Consider the following 16698-nt stretch of genomic DNA (forward strand, 5'->3'; position numbering starts at 1 on the left):
TGCCCCTTTCTCTTTGGGGTGTGTGACACTGGAGTGGCACAGGGACAAGGCCAGAGTGGTGGCAGGAGGGCAGGCTGTGCCCAGGGTGGGCTGTGCTGGGTTTGAACTCTCATTGTTGGGGGGAAATGGAGCGAACGGCGCCGGTTGCTGCTCAAATTGCAGGGTCTGAGTGCATTTTAGGCTGCTCACACTTGCCTGAAGTTACATATTTCAGGAGGTGTTTAAATAATAATAACTCTCCAATTCCAGCTGGTCAGTAATTTGCAGAATTCTCTAAAATTCCCAGTAATTCTATGTGGGTTTGATATTTCCATAGGTTGTAGAGTAGCAATTGGATTGTTGGAGAACAAGTGGAAAACAAATGCTTGAGAAATACTTTGACCAGTCTTAGTTGTGTTTTTGGTTTTAATTTTATTTTTTCTGTTCATAATCCTGCTGTTCTTCTTAATTTCTGCTGGAGTTTTCTTCCTGGAAACTGTTTTTATATCTCTGTCTATGGAAAGCACAATTTTATTTCTCTGAGCATAGTTTAATTATTTGCAGCAAGGTGAACCTTACTTAATTTCATCAGGTTATGAGGAGAAATTAACTTTAACATTTAGGAATTTATATGCATTTATAGTTCTATAGCTTGTAGAGTTGGGGAAGTCCCACAAGTTCAGTTGTGTTTTAGAAATATTGTCCTGAATTTCTCTGACACATTTAAGGGCTTGACAAAGATGACAATTTTTTGGTATGATGTTAATTTTGAGATTTATTCAATACCCAGTTGAAAATTAAGTAATGTCTTAAACATCTTAAATATCTTAAATATCTAAGACCAGGTATCAGTGGAAGACAAGTCTTTGTCATGCCTGTCTCTGCTTTTCCTGTTGGAAAACCTCATTTTCTGTTTGGATTTCATTGGTTTAGCTCAGGGTTGAACTGAGCAGTTGTGGCTGCAGTTTAAGAAGTTTATTCTTCTTTTTTTTTCCCTTTTTCAGTGTTGTTTGCTGCTGGACTCCCCCCGTCCCCACAACCCTGCAGGATGATATGAGACTTGAAAGAAGACGATGCATACAGGTGATTTGATATTTAGGATTCTTACAATGAAAAATGATGAATGTTCTTGATGTGTTTTTTGTTGCTGGTCCATTCTCTGTCCCCCCAAATGATGTTGTTCCAATTTAGTAGAATATTTAAGAACCTGCAGAATTTTGAAATCTTTCTTTGCCGTTTCAAAACTCTTCTGGAGCTTGAAAAACTCTTCTTCTTCCAGGAAGAAGAAGGGAATGCTGCTGAAGTTGCCAATTAAATGGACTGGTTGATATTTTAGGAAGTTTTCCCATTTTTTGGCTAATCAAAAATCCTGAAAGTGCCAAGTGTGTTTGCAGATTCAATGGCTGATTTTTAGTTTTGCTGGAAATACAGTTCATATTTCGACACGGAAAATCATAAGGAGTAGATATAAAAGAAAATCTAGTTTATCCAAGAGGGTTGGTCTAATTTTTTATACCCAAATGCCTTTATTTCAACCAGATCTTTGGTTTGCTTGTTCAGCTTTAAACCCCAGGAATCCTTAGGGCTGGGGGGAAAAAAAAAAAGCCGGGCAGATTTCCGTGTGCATCCAGCTCATCTCCTGATTGACAGTTTTCAGTTGCATCAGCTGTTGGTGCATAAACAGCTTTGGAGGGTCTATTTACATGGAGCCTTTGGATTAGGACCAAGATGCTGGAAGTGGAGATTTCATTCCCTGAAAACCAAACATCGCTCATTCCACTCCCATGTTTGTGCGTTGTGTGCTGAAAGCTCAAGTCACAGCAGGTCTAAAGAATTCTAAAATTAGGTTGGGCAAAGAAGAGGAGAAGGGAAAACTTCTCCAAAGGGTTATTTCATTTTCAGATTTTATTTTAAACATCTACATCTAGAGGAGTGGCATTAAATTCTAGAAAACTGATGTCCCATCAGATTTGGGGAGCTCTGTCTAGTAGGCAGTGACAGATTAAAATAGAACCTAAATATTGAGAAAATGTTTTGAAAGCTTTAAAAATACTCATCCCACAACTGAAAGGAGAGATAATGTTATGAAATTGTACCTTATGTATGACAGTGTTTGAAAGAATTCAGTTTCACATTGCAATACATTAATCTGATTTAAAACTTCCAACTAAGGCACTTTCAGTTTTGGTCAGGATTTCTGATGGTGTTGAGCTTGTAGAATTATAAGCTTGCAGAATATAAATGGATACAAGATTTTGAAATTTAAGTGGTAATTCTGTCTCCTGCAGCCCAAATTATTTATTTACAAGTCCCTTGCTAACTACAGCTCAAAAACCAGGACAAAGACCTTTATGCCTCTGATGTGTTGGAAGTTAGAAAAGTCATAATTATTTGCATTTTCTGTTTATTGGGAGAGGCAGGCTTGGTGTGCTGAGGTTCTGAGAATGAACAAGATTTGCAGGCCTTAAAATGAGACCCTGCCCTGTGATAATTTTGTGGTGCAGTGACAGGAGGAGTCATTTGGTGACTGCTGAACTCAGTCTCAAGTTCAAAGTAGCTGGGGAAAGCTCAGGCTGAAAACTGAAAGGTTTTGTGGTTCTTGAGGATGGCTCACTTGCATTTTCAAGAATGATTCTTGAGGGTGATTGATCAGAGGTGCCTGGTAATGTCTAAACTACCTTTAGTTAAAGGGGGGAAGCTTCTGAGGGTCAATCAAATCTTTGTTTTAAGGGGCTTCACTTCATTGTCCTGGAAGCTGCTCTAAAGCCCTACCATTAACCACAGCAGAACTGGGAAAACAATCCCCTGAAGAAGATTTTTTCACTTCTACCATGGAATACTTTAATTTTAGATCACCACTTAAGCTGAAAACACAGAAATGTATTAAGGTCCACTGCTTTAAAAAAAAAAAAAAAAAAAAAGGTGAAAATTTGAAGAAATGGGGATATTAAATGCTGTTTTCCAGTTTGACTCACCAGGAAAACAATCTTACACCACGCTGAAATTCTCTTTTTGCCCTGTATAATATGTGGGACACCCAGCAAAAGGGCACTTTAAGGTGCAGTTTGGAGAACTGAAAGATGTTCAATAATTTTATCAATGATCTGGAGCAGGGGATCAAGTGCAGCCTCTGTCAATTTGTGGGCAACGCCAGCTTGGGCAGGAGTGTGGATCTGGAGAGTGGGAAGGTTCCAAAGAGAGATCAGGACAGGCTGGATCCAGGGGATGAGGCCAGCGGTGTGAGGCCAAGGGCTGGTTCTGCTCTTGGGTCACAACAACCCCCTGGAGCTCCAGGCTGGGCAGAGGGGCTGGAAAAGCTGGAAAAGCCCTGGGGGTGCCGGTGCCAGGGGCTGGACACGAGCCCAGGGGTGCCCAGGTGGGCAAGAGGCCACTGGCCCCTGGGCTGGGTGAGGAATTGTGTGTCCAGCAGGAGCAGGGCAGGGATTGTCCCTCTGTGCTGGCTCTGAGAGGCCCCTCGAGGGCTGGCTCCAGTTGTGGCTGGTGCAGGAGAGCCCTGGAGGGGCTGGAGCGTGTCCAGGGCAGGGAATGGAGCTGGGAAGGGGCTGGAGCCCCAGGAGGGGCTGAGGGAGCTGGGAAAGGGGCTGAGCCTGGAGCAAAGGAGGCTCAGGGGGCCCTTGTGGCTCTGCACAAGTCCCTGGCAGGAGGGGACAGCCGGGGGGGTCGGGCTCTGCTGCCAGGGAACAGGGACAGGAGGAGAGCTCAGGCCTCAGGCTGGGCTAGGGGAGGCTCAGGGTGGGCAGCAGCAGGAATTTGCCCATGGAAAGGGAGCTCAGGCCTTGGCAGGGGCTGCCCAAGGAAGTGCTGGAATCACCATCCTGGGAAACGTTCAGAAACCTGTGGATGTGGCACTTGAGTTCATGGTCTAGAGATGGACTGGACAGAGTTGGGGTAGTGGTTGGACTTTGATGGTCTTAGAGGTGTTTTCCAGCCTTAATGATTCTCTGATTCCGTGTTTACTTGTGGATTTTTTAAGATCTGTTCTGCTTTTCCCTGAAACACTGCAATAAGCAAAGCTGGGGTTCAGCTCCTTATACGAAAAGCCAAATTTGTATTTTAGTCATGTTGTATTAACACAGGTAACACCTTAGAATTTGATTTGTGATTAAAAAGTATTTTCAGAATGGGAATTTTTCACCTCTTTGTCCTTTGCAAGTCTCTCCAGGACCTTTTGGGAAAGCAAGGAACCAAACACTTCTGGGTGTAGTTAGGCTGGTGGTCAATCCTCCTGCCCATATTCACTTTTGCATGGTGTGGTGGCATCAAATTTGGGATTGTGCCGGGTTCCTACAAGCAGGGATTCATTTGTGTTTAAAAGTTGCTGTTTCCAGAGTTACTGCTGCACCTTGTTCTGCTCCTGTGTAACTCAGTGGTTGGTTGGTCTTTTTTCTTTCCTCTTTTTTAATGGAGATTCCTTATAAAAATCATTTGGTTTCATAAGAGCTTTCTGGGTTTGACTTTTGTAGTTATGCTGGAGCCTAAGGAATATGGATCTAAAAATACTGAGTTGTCTGATTTTTAAGCTTTTGAAGAGCTCAAAGCTTCTTTTTGTAACCTTTGTAAGAAAACAGAGTAACATAATGGTTACAGCAAATCATTCTCATCAACGTGGAATTACCTTGGATGCACCAGAGATGTTGAGAACCAAGGAAATGTGATAATGGTGTAGTCAAGTTTGATAAGACATTGGAGGTGCTCATATTGCTCTTAACTTTAAAGAAATGGTCATTTTTGGAAAAGAAAAAAAACCCAAAACAATCCAATACTTTCCAATATGGATACTGCAAGGGTAATTAAATAATCAATTCATTCTCACACAGATACCTGTCCTCCCCCAGCTGTATTCCTTATTAAAATATAACAAATCCAGAGGAAGGATTTCTGGGAAGTTCCTGGATTGGGTTGAATTTAGGACCTGCAATTGTCCAGGTGTTTATTTTATGGAAGAATACAATGGAAATGGAGAATTGGCTCTCACATCTCCTATTTCATATTTTAGTTGCTGATTTCATTGAGCCTGTAGCTATTTTAAAGATGTTTTTATATGTCAGTAGTAAAAAACCCACAAAGCAAAGCAGAAAACCCCTCTGCAGTTGTGCAGCCAGAACAAAGCGTGTCCATGGTGCTGTGTTTGGAGCTCACCTGTGTTACCTGAACTGCTTCAGTCACAGCCACTGGAAGTTTTAGCAGGAAAATCCAGAAAATTCCTGGGCTAGCAGCATGTTTTCCCTCCCCTGGATGTTCCTGTGGCAGTGGAGATGCTGGCCCTGGCTCTGCTGAGATCATTGCACACCTGGAAGGTCCCTTGGGAGGTGGAAGTTGGTGGCAGAAAAGGAGGCTTGGAAAGAGCAGAGAAGTTCCAGAAGAAGGTGCTGATGCCCTCGGGCACAGTGTGGCTCCCACTGGTTTTGTTTCTGGTCGAGAACTGGTTCCAGTTGGATTCTGTCCAGCTGGATCCTCCCATGGAGTTTTTGGTGGATATTCAGCTCCTGGCTGAGCAGATCAGCACAAGTTTGCCATAACCAGAAGACACCACAAAAATCATGTCTGAGACAAAGCTGCTCATCCAGAGGGAAGTTGGGAAGCAGCTCATGAGGGCTTGGATATTCCCAGGGCTAACTCCTGGTTTTCCATGGATAAATCCCTTTGCAGCAGGGCTTGGTGCTGGTTTGGGGAGTTTTTGTGTGAAAGCAGTGGGGAAGGAGCGCTCCTCAGACTGAAAGTGGAAGTTCTGCTTTTCAGAGATGGAGTCATTGACCTCAATGAATGATAACCTTGAAGTCAACAGACTAAATTAATGCTCTACTTTCTGTATTTGAGAGCAGCAATGTGAAAACCTGGACAGCTAAAGTTAGATTCCTGCATCCATATTTAAAAAGAAGTTGCCTATTTAAAAGAAAAGGGTTTTTTTGGTTTTTTTTTTCCCCTCCTCCAGAATGGTTCAGTACCTGTGATATTGAAAATTGAAGTTTTCAGTCTCAGCCCCCATGTAAGAGGAAATAAAAATCCTCTTCCAGGATTTTGGCATGGAATTACAGGCCGGTGGAGGATGCTGCTTTCCTTATTCAGGAACAGACCACAGCATCTAAACCAGAAAATCTTTACATGCTGCTGTTCTTATATGTAGTTCTAATATTCTGGAAAAGTAATTTCTATTCATTTTGCCTCGCAATACATGTGACCCTCTTTTAAAAACCTTTTGAGGTAACTTTCAATGAAGTTTTAAGTTGTGAGGTGAGTTCTTTATTGCAAGGCTGAAGTTTATTTGTGTTGCAGATTTCTAAGAGCAGAGAAAAAACCGATTTTGAACAAAACCAAATTAAAATTCAGATCAAAAATTGCAATAATAACTATTAATTTTTTTTTTCCCATTTCCTGAATGATTGGTCAGTTCACTGAGAACGCCTGAGGTCTGTAATGAACAGAACACTGCAGAGTCTTTCCTGCAGCCTTTAAAAACCTCAGTGTTCAGTGTGGGAACAGAAAGTAAAGGTTCTCTTGGCAGCAATGGGATGGTGAGACTGAGTTTGGAGCTGCCCACTTAGTCTCGGAATTGTGCCTTGTCCCAGGATTGTCACCAGGGCTCAGGTGGCTCCTGGCAGTGGCCCCGTCTTGTGCATCCCATTTTGTGTCCTGTTTCTGCTGCTTTTGGCAGCAAATGTTCCTGGGTTGGCCCTGCTGGCCTGGGTTGGGAGGGTTTGGATTGAGGGGGGTGTTGAAGGGAATCTCAGCCCTGTGCTCCAGGGAAAGGCTGTTGGTTCATATCCACAGGGAATTTCTTCCCATGGGCAGCACCAGTGTGGGATCTTTTGCAGCTTTCCAAGAATCACACCTGAAATGGGTGTTCCTGAAGGACCTCCCAGGGTGCAGGTCTGCACCTAGCAGCACTTCATGGCTATTCCATGGAATCCCTGAGGCTGGAAAAGCCCTCCCAGTCCATGGAGTCCCAGCTGTGCCCGATGCCCACCTTGTCCCCAGCCCAGAGCCGTGAGTGCCACGTCCAGCCCTTCCTTGGGCACCTCCAGGGATGGGCACTGCAGAGCTCCCTGGGCAGCCCCTGCCAAGGCCTGAGCTCCCTTTCTGGAGACACAACACCCAAAATTCATCATCATTGGACAAGCTTAATTTAAAATGGCACCACTTCAGTTCCTGAGTGTATTCTGTGTTGAATCCATAAGCAGGGTAGCTAATGTGTGTAGGAGGCACCCTTCATAGATCATGGAACCAGGTGGAAATGACCTCTTCCCCCCATCCTTAAAGTTCTGTTCCTTTGGGGTTAGGTTTTAAAATATAGACAGATACCATAGGATGGCTTTCTTAGCAGCCAGGCCTGAGTAGTTCTTGGTAAGGATTCCATTTATAATACTTCATCAGGCAAGTGGAAGCAAAAACTGGGCAAATATTGTTCCTAAATCTTGCTGAAATTGGACATTTTGACTTGTAAGATTTATATTTCTCTTCTTCTAGTCAGGCTGGTGCTTCCTGTTCAGTTGATCTTGTGATCCAGGTTTTTAATGTTTCTATCAGACGCTGGTGCAGGCAGTGGTGCCCAGATGTGTTTGCTTGATGCCTAACTGGGGCCAAGGTGGTGGATTCCCAGCTTTCCAGAGCAGCACATGATATGCTCAGCTTGATGCCAGAGTTTTTTCCTGGTTATACACAGGGCAGTAAGTTCCTCTCCCCAGGTTTTACCAGGCTTTCCATGTCTCAATGTGCAATCAGCTATCCATGGATTGCTGGGATATTTCCATCAGGCAGCTTCAGGACACATTTGTCAGCCCTCTGATGTCACTGGGTGCAGCTCAGGCGTCACCTGAGCGGGTCTGGTTAAACCCTGCTGGATTTAGAAACACAATTAAGCTTGGAAAATGTAAAACTGGGAATGTTTCACTCTCACATTTCTGTGGTGACGCCACAGTCTCAAAACCACATTTGTTGATAAGCTGTTAAGGACAGAGATTAGATTACAGAGCAAGAAGCACCATTTGTTTCTAGCAGTGACACATCAGATTTAAGGTTCTGACCTTCCAGTTGGCCTGGGAAGAGCAGGGAATACCCAGCCCAGCATGGATCCATCATCCCAAGGGAAAAGCCTGGTTCCTGAGGCTCAGCACTCACTGACACTCACACCTAACCCCTGGTGACTTCTGGCTGAGTTAAATCCCAGAGTATCTTTGGGGACCTAGATTTGAGTTTATTGCACACAGAGCCAGCTGTTGAACATCTTTGCTGGAAAGGTGGAACAGGTGGCAGCAGTTTTGTTCCAGACTGAGAAAAGAGATTTGTTCTTGATTTCCTCCTTCCCCTGTTGGTGCTGGCATTTTCCTAACAAATTGGTTATTGCAAATCACTTAAAAAAATGGGGATACAAGCAGAGAGCAGAGTATGGTTAATGGTTTACTGGTTAATTCTGGATCTTCTGACTGGTTTCTTTTTGTGCATACTCTTAGCTTCTCCTTCATTTCATTGAATCCATGTTGTGAACAGAGAATCCAACCTCAAGCTTGCTAAACCATCCAACACTTCACTTTTTCTTTGCTAAAATCATAGAAAATTTTAATATTTGAGCATCTTTCCCATTTGAACTCAGTATTTTGGGGTGAACTTGCCACTTGTTTGTGCTCCCTCAGGTGTGATGGAGAGGGATCAGCAGATGTGCTGTGCCAGGAAATAAACAGAAGGATGATGTTTGTAAAGGTGTATGAAGTTGGTTTCATTTTTACCTGGTTTTGTAGGCAGTGAGGCCTTTAAATAGAGAAAATATTTAATACTGTGATTAAAGTTCACAATTCCTCAGAACTTCCCTGCCACTCCAGAGAAATAAACTGTTTCTGGCAATATGTGGAGATCCAAACATGGTTTTTTAGCTTAGCTGTAATAGGACTGACATCTTCATTCTCCTCCAAGGTCCTGAAGATGCCAAAAAGGAACAAACAAAAGGTTCTCCAAGATTTTGTGTATTGGTTCTCTATGATTTCAGCTGCCATATTAATTTGAGTTCTGACTTGCTGTTAATGCTTCTCAGTACATCAGATCCTTCTCCATGAGATGGATTGAACATAAAACTGGTTTTATCTTCATGTAGGTATGCAATAATGGCTTACATATATTATATTAGCTTATAAAATATATAATAAATTAAACCCTCTCCCCAGATAGATTTACCAAGTTTTGTACCTTCCAATAATCCAGAGGCTCTGTGTTAGTTGGGAATAAAAGTGGGAATTAGGCCCTTTGAAATATTTCACTTACTGAAGTTTAACAAAATACCTGAAAGGCAGCAGATGTCCATCATAATTCCATTTACAGCTTCACTTTAGGTGTATTCCAGATGTTCATGGTAGGCCCTGTGTTAGGCCCTTAATGACTGTAAAAAGAAGCAGCAATCTGGTAATTGATTTATTCTTGTTTCTTAAGTTAGACCTTCCTTAAAACTTCCAGCTGTAAAATCAAGTCATCATTTCCCAGTGCTGAGTAATTCCTGGAGACTTCCCTGAGTCCAGTGATGGATCCACGGTGTGGAGTTCAAGGATATTTCTGGTGCTTTGGCTCAGAAAGGGATGTAAATAAGGCAGTGTTTCTTTTTAGCCTTAAATGTTCACATCTCTGGAGTTTTCTCCAAAATTCAGTTTTTCAAGATTGGCTTGCTGAGGTCATGGAATCCCACACTGGGTTGGATTTAAGGAGTTTAAAAATCATTTCATTCCAACCCCCTGCCATGGCAGGGACACCTTCCACTGTCCCAGCTGCTCCAATGTCCAGCCTGGCCTTGGGCACTGCCAGGGATCCAGGGGCAGCCCCAGCTGCTCTGGGCAAGCTGAGATGTTAAAGGAAAACTTTAATCCCAGCATTAAGATAATTGTAATAAATAAATAACTGTAAAAAAACCCCAAAACCACAAGTTACTCCTGTGTGCTTTAATTTAGACCAGTTTGTGATGATCTTGTGTTTTGTCATTGGTGATCCTCAGAATCAACTGATTATTCCTCACCTTTAATGTCCCTGGCAGGGGTTTGATAAGAGCACAAACCTCCTAAGAAAAAGGGTCAGAGCCCAAAATCTGGAGGTGAGCAGTGCAGTTATTGGCCGATGCTTTTGACGTGTTTTCCTCTCTTTACACGGCAGGATTTTCCAAAAGCCGGTTCACAGCTGAGCCTCTCCCGCTTTGCCGTTTTCACTGATTGGAAGGAGGCTGTCTCAAGGAAGAGACTTGGTTTGTAAACTGTGCCAGCAGAGAGCTGCAGGAGCAGATGTGGGCAGAGGAGATTTAAGAGCACCAATTCCCAGACAAAAAGAGCTGTTTCCCTGTCAGTACATGGAGCATTCCCAGCCTCCGGAGCCCATCCCATGGAGCAGCACACACTTGTGCTGCTTCCCTGTCCTGGCTGCCTGCTGGGAAGGATTCCTGGGATATGCTGGATCCAGGGGTACTCAGCTGCTGCCTCCATGCTTCCTCAACTATCAATTCCACTGTTGTCCTTAAATCCTTCTTTCCTTCTCTTTGGACTTATGATGTCTCGAGAGAAAATTGCTTTTTTTCCCCTCTTGTCAAAGCAAAAAACCCCAGGGTTGTTCTATCTTTTGTTATATATACATAATATATAAATTTATATATATATAGAAATATAACTTCTTTTTTCCTGACCTGCAGCTGCAGGAATATTCCTTTGCTTCCTTCTCCCTTACAAAGCCTGGGAGAATTTCCTGTTGCTTTCCTTCGAAAGTTCAGCTTTTCTTCCATCTTCTGAGAAATTTTATCTGTAAAGTCCTTCTTGTCCTCTGGCTTGGGCTGACTTCATGGACATCAGGAGTCTTCATGACTTCTCCTGTGAAGAAAAGAGATTTTCCTCAGTAAAAAGAGGCTGTGTCACACCCAAATCAATGGGTCAGTTTTCAAGTTAGGATTCTGCACCTTCAGCTTAAATTCTGTGTTCAGCTTTGTTTTCCAACAAAGATTCTGGTAGCAAAAGGCCCCAGGCAATGACTGTTTGGATCCTGAGAAAGGCAAAAAGTAGTTGTTGTGTTTTTTTGTTTGTTTGGTGTTTTCTTTTATGTCTGGAGGCATGTGGAGCTCCAGGGGAAGGCAAGAAGCGCAACTTCATTTTTTCTTGGGAGAAATCCAGGCTCTATAGGCTGCCATCCAAATGCAAAAATTCTGACACTTCTCTGCTCAGAAAAAAGTGCCACCAAAACGGAGCCAGCTGAATACTCCACTTCTTCAATAGAAGGCAGTTTCCTTAAATAGAATTTGGGAGCTAACTTCGTCTGGAGCAGGGATTTGGGTTCAAAACACTTCCAGATCCGTAGTGACGTCTTTTCACTTGAAGTTTTTCGCTCTGGCTGCAGGTATTTGAGTAAACACTCAGTGGATATTCAGAAACCTGAGGAATCATTTGTGTTCTGTAATTCCATGAATTGTAGCCTGTATAACATGAATGAAAAATCTGCTTCACCTTTTTTTTCTGGGAAAGGGTTGGTAGAGAGGAGAAGGGAATTCATGCTTTCGTAGAATCCAGAATTATTTGGGTTGGAAGGGACCTTAAAACTCATCCCATTCCCATCCCCTGCCATGGGCAGGGACACCTTCCCCAATCCCAGGTTTTTCCAAGCCCCAGTGTCCAACCTGGCCTTGGACACTTGCAGGGATGTGACATCCACAGCTTCTCTGGACAACCTGTGCCCCATCCTCACAGGGACTGACTCCTTCCCTACAAATGCTCTTTGCACAGATGCACCTGCTCAGTATTTACAGATTGGTCACAGGATTTAATTTTTTGTCACACTTTCTCCCACGGATCCCAGTTTATTAGCAATATCTTTTTGCCATCAAAAATCCACATTATCCTCGATAATAGATTAGCAGTAGCTTCGTTTTCCCAAGAAGCTGCCCTAACCCATTAGGAAGATGGTTAATCTCCCTCCTGGATAAGCCTTTTGATCAATTTAGAGAAAAGTGAGTCGGTGTCTTCTGAGCAAGTCTGGGTAGCAGCCACTTAAACAAAGCGATTTGGGCTCCTTTCAACATCAGCTCCTAATGAATCGTCGGAATTTCATCAAAGACCAGGTAATTAGGCAGGTACTGCACCTTTGGATTAATGGCACCTCTGACAGAGGCCTGGCTTTCCTCATTCAAAGATAGGAACTGATCAGTTTTGGAGAACAAGAAATGCCTCAGGAAGTTTTTGGAAACATCTGGACAAGATGCTCCATGGAGAAGCATCGCTGTGCTGAGCTTTGGAGTGCTGGGGAGTCTTTTCTCCAGCTCTTTCTGGGATAACTCAGCACAGTTACAAGACATAATCTGAATAAAGGTGGAAAAAATCAAATCTGAAGTTTAAATTCTAAACTAACTTTTTCACCCAGTGACTTAAGAAAACTCTAATTTATACACTCACACTTTTAGCTTTTCTGTCTTAACTTTAACAGTTGTTTTCATGTATCACCATAAAAACATGCCCATAAATTTCATGTTGTATGAAATTCAGTGTTCTCCTGGATCTCAGAGCTCAGCATCAGAGACAAGGGCACACACTCTGTGTTTCAGACTCCAATAGGGAAGGGACAAGCACAGGAAATTCCAGGTGTGACTCTGTGCCTAATGCGCTTCTGGCCCTTGGGAATGAAATCCTGTGAGCTGGGAACACAAAATTACCGTGGTGTCTGAGCTTTCCGTGGAACAGGAGGCTCTGCTCACAGGGAACAGGGAACAGGGAAGGACAAGAGGAAAAGGCCTCAAGCTGTGCCAGAAGATGCTTGGGCTGGACACCAGGAGGAAGGAATTTCTTAACTGAAAGATGTGAAACATCAGTGTTCAAGATCATCCAGTCTCAGCATCACCCCAAACCCTGTCCCCAAGGGCCACCACATCCAGACTCCTCCTACACTCCCAGTCAGTGACTCCAAACCTCCCTGGGCAGCTCATTCCCATGCCTGACCACTCTTGCATGGAAAGTTTTTCCTGATATCCAGTCAGAACCTCCCCTGGCAAAATCATTTCATCCTTGATGATGTTTTGAAACACTGGAGTATTGGCTAAAGAGTCAATGCCATGGCCCTCTGAAGGGTCTGCCCTGCTTTCCTCTCACAAATGATGGCAAAGACAATTTCCCACCTCTGTCCACTTGTTGGGAAGTCTCTCCTTACCCTTTGTGGGGCAGAAAAAGAAGGGAAATCCTCTCTGGCACCTTCTGCTCGGACACGGTCGGGCTCTCTGGAGCTGTTAAGAAATCACAGCAATCCCACAAATTGCAGAAGAAGTCTTGAGGAGCTGTGTGAGCTTGAGTGACATTTGGAAGCAGTTCTGTGCTCGCTTGGCCAGCGAGCCAGAGAACACCACCGTGGTGCTCTCAACCCAGATGCTTTGGCAAAGCACAGCCTCGAGTGTCGCCTCTGCTTGGCAGAACAACTGGTGCTGCAAAACAGGAGCAGGTGCTTTGGGCTTTTGCTGCTCCTTCTCCACCAGGGCCCTGCTTTCTGCAGTGGGTTTGGAGCACAAGAAACAATATTGCTCTTTCTTTCTCATAAAGCTTTTAAACTCTTCCATGGACTTGGTAAAAGTTGGGTTCCATGGCAGTGATGAGAACGATGAGTTACACGGCTCTTGTTGGCTTACACGAACAACTTAGGAGGTGGCAGATCCTGGGCTTGTTTTGTACTTTCTCCTCCAAATTCGTGGAATCATGGAATGATTTGGGTTGGAGGAGACCTAAAAGCTCATCCAGTTCCACTCCTGCCATGAGCAGGGACACCTTTGACTGTCCCAGGTTGCTCCAAGCCCCATCCAGCCTAGCCTTGGACACTTCCAGGAATCCAAGGGCAGACACAAATTCTCTGGGCAACCTAAAGTCCCATTGCCTTGAGCACTTGCTTGGTAACTGATGATGTGCTGCTGGGGGTGACATTTCTTTGGGGTGACATTTCTTTTGGGGTGACATTTCTTTGAGGTGACATTTCTTTGCACCCCTTCTCAATCATCTCTTCCCACCACAGCCTGACACAGCCCTCACAGTTCTCACTCGTGGCAGGAGGGCACTTCCAACTTCTCCCCTCTTCTTCAGGGCAGTCAGGCTGTTCAAGGACTCTTCCTCACGTGTGTTTGCAGAGTCCTGACTGTGCCATGCGTGGAGCTGGCTGTTCTGAACCCTGAGAACTCTTTTAAAACTTCAGTGCTGAAGCTTTGAAGCTCGCTGATAGCTCAACTTTTAAATATAAAAGAGTTTGTGTGTTATTATTTCACTTTTCTTGACTTGCAGTGACTTCACCCTCAGTGACATGACTTTGTAGGAGGTCGTGGTTCCTTTGCATTGCAGGACAGTTGTGTCTGGTGATGTTCACAGTGTCCTCAGGAACTGGGAACATTCCCTGAGCAGACCAGGGCACAGATTTCTTTGAATTAAAAGCATTTAGGGGTTAGAACTTCATTAACATTTCTGCTATGAACAGGACTTGGGGTGATCTTTTCCCAGAACACAGTTCTGGGAAGCTGAACCTTGAAGAATTTACTGTGTTTGGTCTTTAGGTTCTATAAATAATCTTCCTTCATCACCTTTCGTTGGAAACATCCAAGTCTCTTTCCTCAGGTGGAATGCTTCTTCTCTGGAGGTGGGGAAACCAAACCTAATACCAAACCATGGCAAATTATCCAGTCAGCTTTTCCTTGGTGTAGTTTATAGATCCTTCAGGAAATGCTGGAATGATTCCTTCCCTCCCTGAACCCTTTGGAAGTCACCTGCTTTTTTTGGTGGCCAGAGTACATCACTTCCCACATGGATGCTGCAGGTGCAGGGGACAGGAAGCTCTCAGGAGCTTGTTCTGGGAGCTGACATTCCAGAAAAACCAGAGCCTAATGGAAGGAGAGACTCAAATGTTCCAGCTGAAACAGGGTGACTTTGGTTTATGCATCTTCCATGACGTCCCTGCAGGGACTTTTCTTGGAAAGGAGGAGCCCAGTCACAGCAAATGGGAGTTTTTGTAAGCTGGGAATCACATTTATGGAGATCAGCTGAAGGAAAGCAGGGTTAGATGCTGCTGGATCTTGGGCAGGAATTGTTCCCTGGCAGGGTGGGCAGGGGCTGGGATGGAATTGCCAGAGCAGCTGGGGCTGCCCCTGGATCCCTGGCAGTGCCCAAGGCCAGGCTGGACATTGGGAGCAGCTGGGACAGTGGGAGCTGTCCCTGCCATGGGGGTGCCCAGGGGGTGGCACTGGATAATTTTTCCAACCCATTCTAGGATTTTAGAAGATGCAGAAAAATTTATTTTTTAAATTTGCACAACTCTGATACTTGGGAAGTGTTCTCATGGTTATTTATTAACTCCTTAGTTTATGCTAGAAACAGTAAAACCTTAGAAGCAAAAATGCAAGTTACACTTCAAAAATAATTCTCTTAAATCACAGTATTATCCTAAAGAAATAATGATATTTTTTTTTTGTATTGTGGATGGCTTTTGTTGTTGTGTTTAAAATTTTTCTGGGTTGAAAAGTTGTGTTACTTGAGAGAAGTTAATACAGTTTACAGTGAGCCTCAATTTTTGGCCATATCATTTGGATTAGTAAAGTTTGGCATCCCAAATTTTTGGTGGTTTCCAACTGGAAGTACAGATTCAACCACACTTAAGTTTTTTTTTCTCCTTAAAAGCTGCTACTTCAAGGAGAGACAAATCAAAAGAAGTAATTGCTTAAAGGTGTGTGTACTAAATACAGGAATTATTACAAAGGCAGGAAATTGGGCTTTGGAACTGTGAGATTTGACTGGACTTGTCAACCCCTTCCCTGGATTTATTTCTGATTTTTTTTTAATTTTTATTTTCTGTGATGAGCACTAAGCTGGATATGGAAATATTGAAACTTTTTACTGGGAAATGATTTATTGTTTAGTGACTTGAGAACTCTTGAGTGGAGTTTGTCAGGACTGGCTTCAGATTCCTTCTGTAAAATGCAGGTGTCAGAATATCAGTTACCAAATCATTGAGAACGCAGCAAAATATTGGTTTAGGTACAGTTCACAACCTGTGAGGATTTTATGGAACAGTTCTGGAGCTTCCAGGCAACTTTGGAGTGAGGAAAAAACCTGCAATGTTATTCTTTTATGAACTGTGATATGGATTAATAAGGACAGAGCTCCTAAGAGTTTTAAAGTATTCTGGATTTTAGGAATTCCATCAAAATTTGTGTTATTAATACCAAATATTCTTTTTTTTGGGAATTCCATAAGAATTTGTGTTATTAATACAAAATATTCTGGTTTTTAGGACCTCTGTCAGAATTTGTGTTATTAATACAGAGTAGCAAAGCAGAGCAATATCTTCAAGTACAACAAAACTGCGCAGTAGCCAAAATTTAAGAGCTATAAATTTCCCTTGGAGTGACATGAACTACTTTAAGATCATCCATGAAATCAGCCAGTGAGGGAATTCCCTGGAATCACCACACCAGAAGCTTCCCCATAATTGAGATGGTATTTATAATGGGTGGATATTTTCTTGTAGTTCAGTTTTTCCACTTAAAAACCTCTGTTTGTGTGTTGGTCCATAAAGGTGTGTGATGGGTTAACAAAAATCTCAAATCCAATCCCCAAAATGCCAAATTGTATATCCAGTCTGGGATTAGGAAAGGAAAAAAGACTTGTAATATCAATAGGGCTGTGCAAATCCTGCAAGTGGAAGGAGGGGACAGCCCAAATTCTGAAAATACACACTTGCCCA

At 43.4% G+C, this 16698-nt stretch overlaps 1 protein-coding gene across 2 annotated transcripts in view; it reads left to right on the plus strand.

Moving 5' to 3' along the window:
* DYRK1A (dual specificity tyrosine phosphorylation regulated kinase 1A) overlaps positions 1–16698 on the plus strand; it is a 70714-nt gene that overhangs the window by 23163 nt on the left and 30853 nt on the right. For both annotated transcript variants that reach the window (XM_086883956.1, XM_086883957.1), the window contains one exon: positions 984–1062. In XM_086883956.1, coding sequence (XP_086740082.1) covers positions 1053–1062 — 10 coding nt within the window. In that variant the 5' untranslated portion in view covers positions 984–1052. The remainder of the gene's footprint in view (positions 1–983; positions 1063–16698) is intronic.

Source organism: Cyanistes caeruleus, chromosome 3 (genome assembly GCF_971803275.1).
Source record: "Cyanistes caeruleus chromosome 3, bCyaCae1.hap1.1, whole genome shotgun sequence".
Taxonomy (NCBI): Eukaryota; Metazoa; Chordata; class Aves; order Passeriformes; family Paridae; genus Cyanistes; species Cyanistes caeruleus.